The sequence below is a fragment of the Apodemus sylvaticus genome, chromosome 17 (genome assembly GCF_947179515.1).
Source record: "Apodemus sylvaticus chromosome 17, mApoSyl1.1, whole genome shotgun sequence".
In the NCBI taxonomy this organism is placed as follows: Eukaryota; Metazoa; Chordata; class Mammalia; order Rodentia; family Muridae; genus Apodemus; species Apodemus sylvaticus.
Window position 1 is genome coordinate 59,653,598 of NC_067488.1, and position 13,648 is coordinate 59,667,245.

A 13,648-nucleotide genomic window follows, 5' to 3' on the forward strand; every position below is an offset into this window, starting at 1 on the left:
CGGCCTTACAAGCCCGCAGTTGATGGAGATGCCCTCTTTCGCTCTCTCGCCTGTAGCTCCGGTTCTCTTCAGTCTCTCTGACCCTGCCAGATCGACGAAGTGAAACTTCGCAGTCAGCGTTTCAAACTCGTTCATCTGCGACGACTCGGAGATCATCTTATTATCGGTCACGTTCTCCTGGGACGGCGGAAGATCATTGAAAATTAGGAAAGCAAAATTCAGCTGCACTGAACCACTTGGTCATAACAAACAGATATTGAGTATTTCTGCTTCTGTTTCCCAAAGTCTTACACAATTGGCCAGGTTCCATTAAATAAATAAATAAATAACAACAACAACAACAACGGAAGGAAACTAAGAGAAAGAAAAATATAAAATAAAATTGGATCAAACACCTCTCCGGAGACACATGGGACTTAAGGATCTCAAGGCTGAACATTTAAGAAACAGGAATATTGAACTCACAGCATCGGTTTGGGGACACACTCTGGTCTGACACACGTGAATGGTAAAAATGGCGTGTGAGCGAGAACTCTGCACGTTCATCTGGGTGCTAGCCGTGGTGCGCGAGAGAGCGCCCAGCTTCAGACACTGCATCATCTGCAACGGGGAAGAAGGGCTTCACTTGATGACACTCACACAGGCACCAGCCAACCTCCTGTCTGAGCTGACTAAAGCTAAAGCCCACTGTGCTGAAGGACATAAAGGAAGATCTCTCATCCTGCCGTTCGTGTTACAGGCGCATTTGAGCTGACCTTCTCGGTACAATGGCACATTCTTTTTTTTAATCTAGGAGAAAACACTAAGTTCCATTGTCCGCCCTAGGCTGACATTTGCAGCTTACATCCCAAACGGTTACAATAGGAGAAGGCTTTGGTACGACGAACTCCACAGTAATCTGGAGCAGGTAGGCTACCCTGTTTAAGTTTCTTTCTTCTCATTTTTTTTTTAGATTATTTTTCCTTAAATGTTTCCCTATAAAAGCCAAGATGCAATCCTAAACATCACAAGCAAAGAACAAATGGATTATACAAATGGATAGTGCTCACTTCAGCACTATCTGACCCTCAGTAGATATACATACACTGCACCCAACCTCAGACACTGCATCACCTGCCAAGGATGGCGGGTCTCTTGGTGGTGGTCTGCTAAGTAATTAGCAAGACATAGGCGTTATGCTAAGGAATTAGCATCAGCATCCTGTTAAATTAGTTTTGGCATTAATTCACGTCGGTGTGTGTGTGCATGCACCATAGTACATGTGTAGGATCCGAAAGCAACATTAGGAAGTTTGGGGATTGCTTTTCCTTCCATCATGGGAGTTCTAAAAATGGAAGTCTGGGCACCAGGTACCTTACACATCATGCTAGGACTCTCATACTTTTATAATGATGTTCTTTTGGGGGGAAAAAGCACAAAGAAGGCAGACAAGATTTTTAACTCCATTGTACAGAAGGAAAGCTATTTTTATGCATTTATCTTGAGTGGTCTATCAGTAATAACAACTTTGAAAGCCCCTATGTTGTATTTTAACAACACAGTCACCTCCGGTTCTGTATTCACAGTGCGCGTTGTGACTCCCACAGTATAAATTCCCCCAGTTGAATCTTCATGGATTCTTATATTTGATTTCTTATTTTTCGCATCAATATCCCGAGTGGTATCAAACAAGTCAAGGACCTCTTCATTATAGAGCTGTGGAAAAGACACAGTAAATGGTTAGTTTTACTGAAGTGGTTCTGTGAGCCTCTGCCATGCTTCATAGTAGCTTCAACATACTCAACAGCCCTCAAAATGACAGCTATTTCTTCATACGGCTACGAATTAGTATATTATCATAAATTTACGAATACTGAAGAGACTGTCAGATTTAGTTACAAAAATAAAGAGGAAATGACTTACTCGTGACCATCAACCCAGGCACAAAAGCTAAGATGACCTATGACCACTTTGCAAGACAGAAGCAAAGACAAATAAGCAAGCTTGAGCTAGTATGTCTCAGATGCAGGCAAAGCCAAAGGTTAGGGTGGAAATACTTTCTATTTGGGGGAGAAGGTTGGGGTTGGGGTATTGGGTGTGACATCTCACTAGAGATAGCCCTGGCTACCCGTGACTTTGTGTAGATCAGGTTGTCCATGGAGGGTGGGGTGTGTCACTGAGTAACCCTGGCTGGCCCAGGACTCCCTAAGAAGACCAGGCTGCCCTTGAACTCACAGAGGCTCTACTTCAATGTTTCAGATGCTCGGACTCGAGAAATAAGCCACCACATGCAACTGAAAGGTCAGAGATGTTAAGAATTTTTAGTTTTACAATTTCACCTTAAAACTATATTTCTTTTTCCTTATAATTATCCCATTCAGTGGGTTTTCATTTACTAATTCTTTTCTCATTCATTAATGTACAAAAAGATAGGGATTATTGTGACATTTCACATATGTATACAATGTACTTCAGGCAAATGTTCACCCGCTTTCTCCTTCCTTCCTTAGCTCCTTCCCCTCTCCCTGACTTCTATTTCAGTGTCTTCCTTTCCTTTATTTTTATTTAACAAATACAAAAGAAACTCTGGTAGTCTATCTTTGTGAGTCTGGCTTATTTCAGGTAACATGGTTCCATCCATCCATTTCCAGTTCCATCCATCTTCTTGCAATTTGCATAAATTCATTCTTAAGGCTGGATAGTACTCCACTCTGTATATAGGCATATGCATGTGTATGTATTTCACTTTTCCTTTATGCATTTATCTGTCAATGGGCACCCAGGCTGATCCCACCACTTGGTAATTGTGACTAGGATTCCAGCTGGCACACAGGATGACAGTTCTAACCCTGGTGGTTTATTCTCTTTTATCTTTTACTGTATGCATGTATTTGTTTATGCGTATGTGTGGGGTATGCATGCCATGATACACGTGTGGAGAGTTGGCTCTCTCCTGTCTCCAGGTGAGTCTCAGGGATGGAACTCAGGTCCTCAAGCTTGGAGGCAAGCTTCCATACCCACAGAGACATCTACTTTCCCTATCTGTCATTTAAAAAAAAAAAACAGCCTTTCTTGGTATAAGCAAAGTCAGCACAATTCAGAATTATAATGCGGCAGTCCATCCAACTACAGTGTCCCTCAAGAGCCTACATTTTCTTCTGCTGACCTAACCCCCTACCAGATTAGCTGTCGTAAATTTATCCTAACCTAATAATCTTTGCACACTGCACAGACACCATCAGCCACTGAAACTGTTGTCCCCTCCCTTTTGATAATAATTTAGCCCACCCAAATTACCTACAATAGTTTATCACTTGTTAAGGAAAGGTTCTGAAATCAACACTGTTCATTGTACTTTTAATCTATAGACACTGTCAAGCATTTATAGTATAAATGTCAACATTATTTTGCATCCAAAAGTAAGGCATATTTATTACCTATTAACTAATAATGTCAATTTACAAAAACAGCATTGACTGAGTATTGTGTACAAAGCACTATACAAAAGCCCAGCAATATCCTATTATAAGAATCTGCAGTTATGGGTAGAATTTAAAGGAAACTGATGAGTCTATTACCTCTAGGAATTGTGCATTCACTTTGAATTCAGGAGGAGGGACCCCATTTTTAATCGCTGAGGTCTTCTTCTCTTCAATACTCTTGAATAGGTGTCTAACAGCCCGGGAGATGATGCCCTGCTCTTCCTCCATGATGTTGACATCAAATCCGGTTCCCATCGTGTATGTTTTCCCAGCTCCAGTCTGAACAAAAGAACAAGAGAATGGCGGTTCATATGACCAAGGCCACAAGACATGACAATGAAAGCGGAACTGAAGTATAATCCCCATGAAGACAATAAGGCATTTACTTGTCCATAGGCAAACACTGTAGCGTTGTACCCTTCAAAACAGCCTTCAATGAGCTTTTCGATGCACTGAGTGTAGATCTGCTCCTGCTGGGAGTCGATGTCAAACACATAATCAAAAGTAAAGGCCTTATCCTTCCCTAGGAAGACCTGGGGCTCTCCTGGGGTGACCGACGTGCAGATATGACAGCCTTCGATCTTTTCTTTGGCAAGCTGTGGTCTTATTCTGTGAAGGAGAACCAGAAATTACAAATTATTATACTCAGAAAACAAGAATCATCAGAAACTGACTTATGGTACCTTTACATGTTTAAGTGCATTTTCACAATACACACAAATATAGGTCATCATTTGCTAAGGATACGTAGGCGTGTAACAACTTTACTATTTGGCCATGTTCTAAGTCACATCAGAAGCAAGAGTTTTCAAATACAAATTAAAAAACAGATACAAAGAGAAGTTCCAATATTTTCTTGCTAAAGCAAAAGCCGGTGAAGTGGGTTGTCCTCCGTCCACACAGAACACCATGGCATGTGCCCATCCCACCTGTCCAGAGGCCAGTACTTCCCCATCCTGAATTCTACATGTTCAAGACTAGTTCTCAAGGAAAGTAAGTTTAGTGATACAATCATAACAGAACAAACTAGACTATAGGATGGTTCTATTTGCTCTCTAGACAGGACATCCAGGGCATAAGTGCCAGCGCTCACTAGGTATCTTAACAGACCTCTGCTGGCCCTGAAGAAACACAAGCAGTTTAACACAGAAAAACATGACTACCACACAGACGGAATACAAAAGGATGAGACAGAGAAAGTAACAGATTTTAAAGGCATTAGTGACACATCCCTGTTTTGTAAGGTCAAAAATAAAACTCAGGACCAGTGAGGTACAATAAGTCTGTTTATTAAGAGTAACTCAACCATAAGTCCAGGTGTGACAGAAAGAAAGCCAGAAAAGATAATACTGAAGTAAGTACAAATCTCACTTACTTATGCAATGATATTTCATTCCTTACGGTAGTTTTCTTCTTTGCTAGAGTTTCCAGCAACGTTTGCTTTAATGGACTACAAGAGCCACCAAGTGGTTTGTTAGGCCCGGGAAAGTGCAATGGCGCGGCCATCAAGAAGCTCCCGCTCCAGTTCTCTCCCTGTGGAGCACCACTGTCCTCACTTGTGCCGGGGTCACAATTCCCATAATTCTTTCTAGATCTAGCACTGTTAACTGCAGGACACTGTATTATAGGAAGACAAAGTCGGATGGGGAGATGGCCCTCCAGTAAGACACTGCTGCTCTTGCAGAGGACTGGAGTTTGGTCCCAGGACCCACAACAGGTAGGTCCTAACTGTACATCCATGGCTACAGAGAGTCCAACATCATCTTCTGACTTCTGTGAACATATGTGCGCGCACACACACACACACACACACATACACACACACACACACACGGATAGGGAAGACATACATATACATAAATAAAAATAAATCTTTCTTTTTCAAAAAAGAAAAGGCAAAGAGATAATATAGAACAATTTAAAAGCTCCTTATAAGAGCTGTGAGGTTGAGGTGGGCGTGGCGGGTGGAGGAGCACCCTTTTACAGACAAATGGGAGGAGGGAATGGATGGGGGATTGGAGGGGAGACCGGGAAGAGGGACAACATTTAAAATGTAAATAAATAAAATAACCAAAAGAAAAAAAGCTTCTTATAAGTTATGATTAGAGACCATATAGTAACCAGTATACCTAAATTTTTAAATATTTATGCATGTATTTATATAAATATGTATGGATCATAAAACTAAATGAAGGATCATGAGGTGGTAGAAGAGGTCTTAAGGAAGATAATAAGAAAGCAATTGGTGAGAATAAGGGGGTGAAAAGAAACTGTTGAAGAAGGAAGGATCTTAGGAGAGGAATGAGTGAGACTAAAGTCTACTAACACGTGGTATAACAATGAAAATGCCATGACAAAGCCTACCACTCTACATGCTAACCTAAAAACAAATTTTTTTAAAAAGTAATACATTTACAAAATAGCCTATGGTAATAGCACCTTCGACTCTCTCGTCCCATGTGCTCTTAATAAGCCGTGTTTGCCAAAATTAATGTTCTCTCCTTTCCAGTTCCTGTCCTGCTCTGCCTCAGTCAGTTATGGAAAGGAAGCCACATCAAACTCCAGCTGCCTTTGGGGGAATTGGCTGCTGATCGTCGTGAAGAAAAAAACAGCATAGTCAGCAGCACCTCAAGAGAAGATCAGTTCCGCCCTCTTCCACATTCTGTCCATCTAATTCAGCTCAGGAGATGCTAATTATTCCCGAAATAGCTCTTCGGTCCACCATGTTTTTTCCGCATCCCTCACACCACCCTAATTAAGGGCCTCACTATCTCTTACTTCTCTCAAAGCCTCCACCCAGTCCTGTCCCCAGAAGTCTGTTCTGCATATTGATTCTTTGGAGACAAGCAGCTCGTGGAGTCACCAAGCTCCTCCCGCCAATGTAATTCTCTGCTTCTTCTTGGTAGTCTTGTATTTAAAGAGGATCTCCACTGACTAGGAAAGTGGTGAGGGTTTTCACCCTTTCACAAACAAGCTGGACTCTTTTTGCTTTTGTGCCTTCAAATCCATGCTCCCTTTCCCCAGACACCTCCCCGTCTCTCCACGTATTCAAGATTCCTTTACCAAACTGAACATCTCTCTTCCAACCAGATAGCAACTAATTTGCATGCTCAGATAGCAACTAATTTGCATGCTCCTATGATCTCTTTGACCTCCAGCACAAAATCATACATGAGCTCAGTATGTTCTCTCTCCCAGAAGCTACCTCGTGAACTCCAGGTCCCTGCTCTTCACCAGCTTCAGGACAGCTAGGCCACTCCAGGAACATAAGAAATTCATTAGGATAGAACACAGGCACAGACTAATCATCAAACTGAGCACTGTACTCTTCTTTGAAATCAGTTACTTGACCTTAAGTACCATAACCATAAGCTGGCTTACTGGATTATTTACTTTCCATTTTGTTTCGACATAACTACGAAAAATTAGGATCCATTTGAATTGCAGATCTGCCATCCCGTTTTAGAGTGCCATTGTCATTCTGTCTTCACCTTGACCTCCTAACCTACTGTCATCTAAGTACTACTCTTGCGCATTGAAGGGAGGATCTGCTTAAAATACAGATGATGCCCAGGTCCATTCCTGTGCATGGGCGGAGGAGAAAGCGTGGTATTAGCTGTCAACAGGCCAAGCTGAACCCTTTTTTTTTTACCAGACACAAGCAAAGGGGATTTCTGAGATGGTCTCTCACGACACAGAGAAGTGGGAACTATCCTCGAAGGTTCCCTGCAAAATTCTTTCAACCCTCCTTCAAAACTTAGTCTTTTAAGCTGGCCAAACCCCTAATCGATTACACTTGAGTGAAATTTTTTCACTGTAAGTTCAAGCCCAATTCATTGTTTCTAATGAAAAGAGCTCAACATTTGTGTTGCTACAACCACAATATTGAAACTATCTGAGATCAGACAAGGAAAAAAAAAACCCACAATGTCAGTCCTTACCAAAGAAAATAAACAAGAAGAATCTGAGATTTGCTGCTGCATATTTTCAAATTCTATTTCTTGGTAGTTTTATGTACAGTACCACATCATGAAACATACTCATCTAACCCCAAGACTATGAACTATACATTTTGTAATATAAGCATTTTGGCTTAAATTTTTTTTAATCCCTGCAAGTTTTCAAAATGTATACTCATACAACTAGATATATTTCAAGTGCCTTCCTAAAGAAAGATTTGTGTTAAATAAATGGTGTAACTATTTAGAATAAGATATTCTAATATTGTACATCAAGATTATATTGGTAAACTATATATAACATATAAATAATTATAGATTACTTATATATAATTATATCTATACATCTAAACTCTTACAAATGTATAATTACACATATAATTATACTACCTCTATAATTATAAAGTACTAAACACTATAATTTGTTGTAACTGGGTTGAAGGTGTGAAAGAGAACACAACACAAGCTTGTGAATTTTCAGGTGAAGAAACGAGAACAAATGCAGCCCTCACCTCACGTCTGAGCCTTTCCTTCAGGTGCAGCAGCAGCTCCTATGCTTACGTGGAACTCCATGTTCTGACAGAATGCGGGTCATCTTGTCTCAGCACTCTTGGAAAACTCTTTCTAGGCCAAATGTAGTAGCATATGCCTTTAATTCCAGCACTTAGGAGACAGGAGCTGGCTGATCACTGTGAACTGCAGTCTAACTGCATAGCATGTTCTTGAACATCCAGGAATGCATTGAAGAGCCTATCTCATAGATAGAGATAGATAGATAGATAGATAGATAGATAGATAGATAGATAGATAGACAGACAGACAGATAGATAGATGATGGATGGATGGATGGATGGATGATGGATGGATGATGGATGGATGGATGGATGGATGGATGGATGGATGGTTGGGTGGATGGATGCATGGATGGATGGATGTGTGGGTGGGTGGGTGGATGGATGGATGGATGGATGGATGGAAGGATGGATGGATGGATGGTTGGGTGGATGGATGGATGGGTGGGTGGATGGATGGATGGATGGATGGAAGGAAGGATGGATGGATGGTTGGGTGGATGGATGGATGGATGGATGGATGGATGGATGGAAGGATGGATGGATGGTTGGGTGGATGGATGGATGGATGGATGGATGGATGGATGGATGGATGGATGTGCAAGCAGGTACACAGACAGATAGATATTGTAATTTGATTTACATGGATGGATGAGTAGGTGGGTGAGTGAGTGGGTGAGTGGACAGACACAGACAGATAGATGGAACAGAAAAATATGTAATTTGATCATAACCTCATATTTTCCTGACTTCTGCTGTGACATCCTCATTTTCTGAATTCCAACTACATAACCAGTTCTGCAAACTATCTAACTTCATCATTCATTGCCAGAAACATGTCCACATTCAGCCTGGGATCTAAGAATGTTGTAATCTAAAGGGGAAATCATTTGAAATGTAAATAAAAAATATATCGAATAAAAGAATGTTGTAATCTGAATTCTCCCTGCATTATAGGAATGCACATCCAGGTCTCTTCGATTCACATCAAGTCTCTGTGAGATGACTGGCTCTCACCCATGTGCTTCCCGTACTAAGGGTGTGGTTTGCCCTCTCCCTGGAATGTTGATCCCCCGTGGATCTGCCGACTGTTTATGAAATTTCAAACTCTCACAGACTTCGGCATCCTTCACCTTTCCTCAAGCTGATTTATTTTCTCCTCCCAGAAACCTGTTCATGATTTTCATATAGTAGGTATCAAACTGAATCTCTGATTTTCCACTAGTAACTCTCTAAGATAAAGAATATATCTGATAAATTACATAAATCAGAGTAATTGCACAAGTCTTTCTTCATGAACTCTGATAAACTACATCAGCTTAAAAGAGTTTGGCCCAATGGTGTGCCCAGCTCCTGCTTAGTTAGAAGAAACTCAGTCTTGAACAGTATTCGGTGATGCTCTATCTTTCATTTCCTATAAGCTATAAGATAAAGAGCCTAGTTTGGTATTTCTAAGGTTCACTACAGGTTCCAGTCATATTTTAATTAATCAAGAAAAAAAGCAAAGGTTTTCTATGCCAACCTTTTAAAAGAAGCGGTAAACTACTTTCCTGCTACACACCACACCCATCATTAGTTGTGTGTCTTGTCTTCTTCCTTCATTCCTATTAGAAACTCCAGCACAAGAAGCCAGCCCATGTCCTGGTGGCCACTGGGGAAATGACTCTGTCTCTACTAACTCCGTCAGAAAGTCACAGGACATTCTGAGACTGAATCTAGTAACTTTGTCAAAATCCTGCCTTGCTTTCTGGTTTGTTTGTTTGTTTGTTTGTTTCTTGTTTAGCCTTCACAATAACCAAACTATTTTTAGAGTTGACAATATTAAATAAGCCAAGAGATCAGATTTTGTTTTCAGCACCACAACCTTAGAAAGGAGCATCTTCCATCAGACAAAAGTTCCTTGCTCCTGCTTCCCATATTAGCAGTGAATCCCCAAGCCTTCTTAGGAAGTTTCCCCGATACCCTGACTGCGTCCACAGCATCCATATAATGAATGGGTGCATCTGCACTGCATGTAGCGGATCAGGAGGGAATGAGAAACCGGCTGAAAATGTATATATCAGAGAACTGAAGGTACTGTGAGTAATAAAAGAACTGAGACTCCAAATGAGTATTGCACCCTCTGCCACTACTCATTAAATGGTAAAAGGCTACTTGCCACCTTGTGATCAGATATCTAATATCAAACTCTTCATAGGTGTTTACTGACACTAGTCCCAACTCTGGGAAAGTTTCTCTCAGCCTCAACTCATTTTCTCATAAAACATGGTTAAGATATCACTGTCAAATCTACATTGCAGCATCTTGAACAGATGAGACACCATGTGGTAATGAAAGCCAATGTGTGTATAAAGTTCTGGTACTCTTACTACATGGTCACTTGAAAACCCCATAAGGCAGTTCCTCTCCAGTCAGCATAATATCTCAAATAAGTCCAGGTCTTCCACCAAGAATGTAATAGTTACTTTTTGGTTCCTTTAACTACTGCTTTAATTTTTTTTTATAACAAAATTTGAAAGTCCTGAGTCTTTGAGAATTTAAATGTGAAACTGCTCCTCTAAGCATATATAAATTCAGCACTAAACATCATCTATGTATACAGTCACACAACTGTATGTATACATAATGCTAAACACAGATGATCAAGTTGAATGCTTCACACCTTCATGTGCAAAGAAAAGGCACAATTCCAAAATTGTTTATTTTTTTCATAGTAATGATTAATCAAGCCTTAGTCACAATGTCATTCACGTCAGTGTGTGACATGAGAACTTTTTTGCATGAACTTTTGTGTGTCTATGTATGTGTCTACCACATGTGTGTGGGTGCCTGACAAGGCCAGGAGAGAGCGTCAGATCCCCTGGAGCTGGAGTTATTGGAGGGGTTAAGCCACCTCATGTGGGTTCTGGGAGCTGAACTCGGTGCTCTTCAAGAGCAACAAGTTCTCTACACACTGAGCCACATCTCCGGCTCCATTAGGAACTGTATAGCAGTCTGTTAATTCACTGGATTTCAGACAAGTCCCTAACGAACTTGGGCATTTTCACATATGTCCCTGTTCCCTTCTTTCATTCATCTCTCCCACTGAAACATTTCTTCCCAAATGGTTTCCCCTATTTTCAAACATGGTGTGTGGAGTGTGTATATGTGTGTGTGTGTGGTGTCTGTGTGGTGTGTGTGTGTTTGTGTGTGTGTCTGTGTGTGTGTCTGTGTGGTATGTGTATGCATATATGTGTATGTGTGTGTGGTATATGTGTGGTGTGAATATGTGTGTGTATGTGTGTGTGTGGTGTATGTGGTGTATGTGGTGTGTGTGTGTGTGTTTGTGTGTGTGTGTGTTTGTGTGTGTGTCTGTGTGGTGTGTGTATGCATATGTGTGTGTATGTGTGCGTGTGTGTGTGTGTGTGTGTGTGGTATATGTGTGGTGTGAATGTGTGTGTGTGTGTGGTGTATGTGGTGTATGTGGTGTGTGTGTGTTTGTGTGTGTCTGTGTGGTGTGTGTATGCATATGTGTGTGTATGTGTGTGTGTGTAGTATATGTGTGGTGTGAGTGTGTGTGTGTGTGTGTGTGTGTGTGTGTGTGTGTGTGTGTGTGTGTGTGTGTGTGATAGAGAGAGGAAAGGTGTTGCTGAAAACAGAACCCAGGGCCTCTTCCATGCCAGGCAAGAACACCGTGAACTTGAGCTACATCATTACAAAATGGGGTTTTCTCCCATCCTTATTGTAATCGTTTGTATCCCCCTCTATCACCAATAAGAGAACTTCATTCAGAAAGGAACAGAACTCCCCAGGTAACAAGTTCGGTTTAGAGGGAACTGTTAACTATAATGGTTAAATAGGTCCTTAATCTAAATAGTGCAAATTGGATGCTAAAGACTGGAATGTTAGTGACTGCAAAATATGCCTGATAAGAAAGAATAAATAATACCATGCTACTGGAATTTATAGCATCCCCTTTTTGGTATGCTACACATATCCCATGGGATGGACAGGGACCCCTATGTCCTCACAAAACTAGACCAGTAAGCACTAATATGAACCCAAGTACAGAGATGCAGACAACCAAACCCACATTTTCAAAGTCATGAAAACAGTGCTTGTCAAACTTTTACACTGTCAGCTTGCCAGTTCCAAGGGATAAGTCTTTCTTTTGCTACTGATTGGTTAAGATATTTTCCAAGAAGGAAGAGAACCACCACACAAATCCCTTCTTTTCACACTCGGGCACTGCTGAGATCCTTACCACATTTGCAAAAGCGCCGTTGTCCCCGTTCCAGTTCCGTGGGCACTGTGGGCTTCCTGTGGCATGCACGTCTTTGCCAACTGTGTTTCATTTTGTTTCGTTGCTTGAGGGATTCTGATCTCATCCCATGCCACCACGGTAGTTTTCTAGTTCACCCAGTAACCTGACCTGATTCCCACTCTGCGCGGCTCTTTTGTCCACACCTATCTGTAACCTGCTCTTCTGGTGCACCCTTGACACGGCTGCTCTCCTGAGTATCCTGCCACCAGCAGATCCTCCTCACTGAGCCTTTCTCCTCCTTAGCTCTATGGTTGTGCTGAACGATCTTCATCAGTGCTACTACTTACTGGTTCTCCGGTTGAGTCTCGATGTGAATTATTTTTTATGTATTTTTAAATTTCTAAAACTTAGGGCAGCTATTATTTTGTCACTGAGGTTTCTGAGGTCCCCTCTAGTCCATTCCAGTAAATAGATACCACATCAAGGCGGCCTTATCCCATTTTAACCATCTGCTTTCTGTTCTCAATGTCCCTAACATACTATAGGAACCCTAAGACCCCTTTCCTTCTTGCTTTCTAAGAGATAAGACACCGCATATACTAAAGCCAGCAGTGTAAAGCCGGAGGATTCGCAGCTCAAGGTCAGTTTTAGCTACAAAGTAGCAAGTAGAAGGCCAGCCCGAAGCATAGAAAACCATCTCAAATAAAATAAAATACGACTTAGATACAATTATGCACGGAATTTCAAAAATCATCTTGTAAAGTTATAAATCAAACTATACATGCTTTTGGAAGGTAAGAGAGTATCTTATTTTATACTGCCTACTAATACTACCTTATTCGATTATTCCTTTACAAGAAAAACTGATACAACTCTATAAAAATAACAGATCAAAAAACCAAAGAATATATGTGGCTTCATAAGCAAGGAGAGACAACAATAGAAGATTCGCCCAAAGCTTCCTGAAAGAATACAACCTTGCCAACCTGTTTTAGGATTTTTTTTTAATCTCTAGGAAAAGAATCTCTGTGCTCTTTAAGGCCACCATCCTTGTGATAACTTGTTACAATACTAAGGGAAACTAATACTTGACCTTCAGCTTCGTGTGAACAGATAGTGAGGGCCTCAAGCCATAAGTCATAGTTAAAAACCATCTTAGAATCTACTGTGCAAGCCTGGCCACTTTTGAAAGAGAAGAAGACACAATTAGAAATCATTCAAGGGAACCATCATAAATAGGACCAACCGAGGTACGCTGTGACCTATTCTCAGGCTACTCGTAGGGCATTAATAGCAGGTAATCCTATAAGATGGTGGAGATGCATATCTCAGTCAAAAGGACCGGGAAGCATATTATAATCAGCACATCAAAAACAGGTTGAAGCCATGGAGGGAGTGTCCGCTACTGACAGC

General features: G+C 41.1%; 1 protein-coding gene across 2 annotated transcripts in view; it reads right to left on the reverse strand.

Moving 5' to 3' along the window:
• The window catches only part of Kif21a (kinesin family member 21A), a 115,134-nt gene that overhangs the window by 57,032 nt on the left and 44,454 nt on the right, over positions 1-13,648 (reverse strand). For both annotated transcript variants that reach the window (XM_052161278.1, XM_052161279.1), the window contains exons 2-6: positions 3,848-4,070; positions 3,558-3,740; positions 1,546-1,695; positions 466-600; positions 10-177 (exon numbers count right to left, since the gene is read on the reverse strand). In XM_052161278.1, the coding sequence (XP_052017238.1) occupies positions 10-177; positions 466-600; positions 1,546-1,695; positions 3,558-3,740; positions 3,848-4,070 (859 nt within the window). The remainder of the gene's footprint in view (positions 1-9; positions 178-465; positions 601-1,545; positions 1,696-3,557; positions 3,741-3,847; positions 4,071-13,648) is intronic.